General features: G+C 47.1%; 1 protein-coding gene across 2 annotated transcripts in view; it reads left to right on the top strand.

Moving 5' to 3' along the window:
* The first annotated feature begins 805 nt into the window (after positions 1-805).
* The window catches only part of lrrc30a (leucine rich repeat containing 30a), a 4502-nt gene continuing 1949 nt past the window's right edge, over positions 806-3358 (top strand). Inside the window, exons 1-4 of one of the 2 annotated variants that reach the window (XM_061093554.1) lie at positions 806-1347; positions 1465-1599; positions 1700-1861; positions 2328-2459. In XM_061093554.1, coding sequence (XP_060949537.1) covers positions 1715-1861; positions 2328-2459 — 279 coding nt within the window. In that variant the 5' untranslated portion in view covers positions 806-1347; positions 1465-1599; positions 1700-1714. Of the gene's footprint in view, positions 1348-1464; positions 1862-2327; positions 2460-3358 lie in introns of both variants that reach the window. The other variant, XM_061093553.1, reaches the window with a different exon arrangement.

Genomic DNA, 3358 nt, shown 5'->3' with positions numbered 1-3358 from the left:
CCCACAACCTCCTGCACCTGAGACCAAAGGCCACTGGTCCAGAGCTGGAGGAGCAGAGTCCCTCACAACATGAACACAGCTCGTTACAGTCTGACCTGTTGATGTGGAGCAGGACCATGTGGCCTGTCAATCAAGGCTTGAATGTCACATGACTCAGATGATAAAGTCACATGACCTGGTGACACTGAAACACAAGCATGTTCTCCAAACACATGTTCCTGGCATGTTCCTGACATGTTCCTGACATGTTCCTGGCATGTTCCTCACATGTTCCTGACATGTTCCTGGCATGTTCCTCACATGTTCCTGACATGTTCCTCACATGTTCCTCACATGTTCCTGACATGTTCCTGGCATGTTCCTCACATGTTCCTGACATGTTCCTCACATGTTCCTCACATGTTCCTGACATGTTCCTGGCATGTTCCTCACATGTTCCTCACATGTTCCTGACATGTTCCTCACATGTTCCTGGCATGTTCCTCACATGTTCCTGACATGTTCCTGACATGTTCCTGACATGTTCCTGACATGTTCCTGACACGTTCCTCACATGTTCCTGACATGTTCCTCACATGTTCCTCACATGTTCTGCAGGTTCTGCCTGTGAGGACACATGTCTGAGTCTGTGTCTCTGGACATGTCAGAGTGAGTTCAAAAAACCTTCACAGTCACAGCAACAACACTGATCTTCCCACATTTATACGTCATGTCCGGCCTCCTGCTGCTCCACAGGCTCCGCCCCTCGCCTGGATGTTCCCACATGTTCCTGTTGTTGTGTCTGACGCAGGTCATGACCCTAACCCCGACCCTGGACTCTGATCTCGTCCAATCAGACGAGACGTCCTGCAGGTTGACTCTTCAAACCTTTACTCCAGATCTGTGTCATAGACTGAAAGTCAAAGCGACTGACGGACAGCAGCAGCTGTGTGTGTGTGTGTGTGTGTGTGTGTGTGTGACTGCGTGTGTGTGTGTGTGTGTGTGTGAGTTTGTGTGTTTGGGGCTGGTCAAAGGTGAGATCTAGCTTGTGTGTCAGTGCTCGTCCTCAAATAGAGTCCTTCCTCCGTTGCTTCTTCTCACTGAGCAGTCGATGAGAGTCAGAACCAAATCCTTCTTTATCGAGCTGATCCTGATCCCGATCCTGATCCTGATCCCGATCCTGATCCTGATCCCGATCCTGATCCTGATCCCGATCCCGATCCTGATCCCGATCCTGATCCTGATCCCGATCCTGATCCTGATCCTCGTCACTTCCTCCCTCACTGGACGTCAACCTTCACGCTGCTGATTATCTGGATTTTATTTCAGGCTCCGTCTGTTTCACAACTCTGATCAGAAACTGATGAGGTAAGAAACCACAACACAACAACACAACAACCCCAACACAACAACACAACAACACAACAGTACGGTGTGTGAGTTTTCTTGTTCTGTGTCATGAGTACGTTTTTCTCCAACCTGCAGAACCTCACACAACAAACCTACAGCTGTGAACATCTGGACATGAGATGAATATCTCAACTGCACACGTGGTCGTCTGGACAGAAGAACATCTGTAAACCCATAGAACCTCAACCAACATCCGGACAGTGGCATCAGGTGAATGGAGCAGATGTTTGGTGAAGAAGCAGAATAACGTGTGGACGTCCCACACCTGTAGAAACCAGAGGAACCTGTGAGAACAGTGCTGTCTCCTCAGAGGACGGAGCGAGGGATGGGAGGAGCCGGCTGTAAGGAGGTGAAGGAGGAGAAGAGGAGCTTGGGGGGGGAGGACAGTCTCTCGTCCGCCGACAGAATCAGACGATTTATCATCAAACAGTTTGGATTCAACGTCCTGAGTCTGGCTCGACGAGGCCTGAAGGTACCACTCTGCTAGCCTGTTAGCTGATAGCCTGTTAGCCTGCTAGCCTGCTAGCCTGGTAGCCTGTTAGCTGATAACAGGCTATCAGCTAACAGGCTAACAGGCTAATAGGCTAATCAGCTAATCAGCTAACAGGCTATCAGCTAACAGGCTAACAGGCTACCAGCTAACAGGCTATCAGCTAACAGGCTATCAGCTAACAGGCTAACAGAGCTGATAGCTTGTTAGCCTGTTAGCTGATAGCCTGTTAGCCTGTTAGCTGATAGCCTGTTAGCCGATAGCCTGTTAGCTGATAGCCTGTTAGCTGATAGCCTGTTAGCCTGTTAGCCTGTTAGCTGATAGCGCTGCAGCTACATCAGCTCATATTATATTATATTACATTATATATCAGTGGTAGCAGGAAGCAGCATGTATGACTGTGACCTCACTTCCTGCTTCTTCTTCTCTTGGTGTGTGTTGTTGTCAGGACGTCCCAGATGAGTTGTGGGAGCTGCTGGAGTTGGAGAAGTTGAACTTGTCTCTGAACAGTCTGAAGGTTCTTCCTCCTCATCTGGCTCGGCTCTCCAACCTGGTGGTCCTCAACCTGTGGGGCAACCAGGTAAACATCTGAGCTCCTGGACCAGAGCAAACGCACACTACACTCAGCGTCTGGTGTCACTTCTCGACATGTTGGAGGAAGGTTCACTGTAAACACAACGGTGATCTGAGTTCAGCTGTGTTGAACCCTGATGAGGAGCATCAGGGTTCTGTCCTCGGTCCTCCAGCGTCCTGAAGATCTGACTCACTGAGATTCTTTCATATTCAACATTTGACACAAAATATAAAAACAAGTCTCTCTTCATTAGATTCTTCAGTGTTAAGATTCAGTTTATCTGAAGCTGTTTTCAGAACTAAGCTCTGGACCTGTTCCTGAAAGGTTCTGCAGGTTCTGTATGTGAGAACACGAATGTCCAAGACATTTTCTGGATCTTCTCCTGCAGCTCCAGCAAAATGTCTGGAAAAGTGAGTTCATGTCAGAAAACAGGAGGATGGTTGTTATGTTTTATTTCTTCTTCTTGTTATAAATGTGATAAATTTCACTGTTAAAATCAATGAAACCTGATTAAATTAAGTTTGAATTGATTAAAAATAAAAGTAAAATTATCATAAACTTTGACTTTTTAACAGCCTACATCCTACACTTCCCATAATGCATCTGGGTGGTGTTTGAACTGGTCTTTATGTGAATAATAAAGTTATTTTTTGAAAGATCTAATTATCCTCATGATAAACAAACTGAAGCCAGCAGCAGAGTCAAGGTCCCCCCCCCCCCTCTCAGCTGCTGCTGTGTGTCTGTATTAATAAAGGTTAAAATAAAGGTCAGAATAATCCTCCGTTAATCCTCCAGGATCCAGTTTCTGTTCCTTCCTTCAACTGTCAAACACCAGCACAGCACCGTGACGCCCCCTGCAGGCTGCAGCACGCATTACAGCCACAGTACAATCCAAATGCTTTTAT

This window comes from Limanda limanda, chromosome 20 (genome assembly GCF_963576545.1).
Source record: "Limanda limanda chromosome 20, fLimLim1.1, whole genome shotgun sequence".
NCBI classification, from domain to species: Eukaryota; Metazoa; Chordata; class Actinopteri; order Pleuronectiformes; family Pleuronectidae; genus Limanda; species Limanda limanda.
Note: the sequence above shows the minus strand (reverse complement) of the source record. Positions and strands in the feature narration are given on the sequence as shown.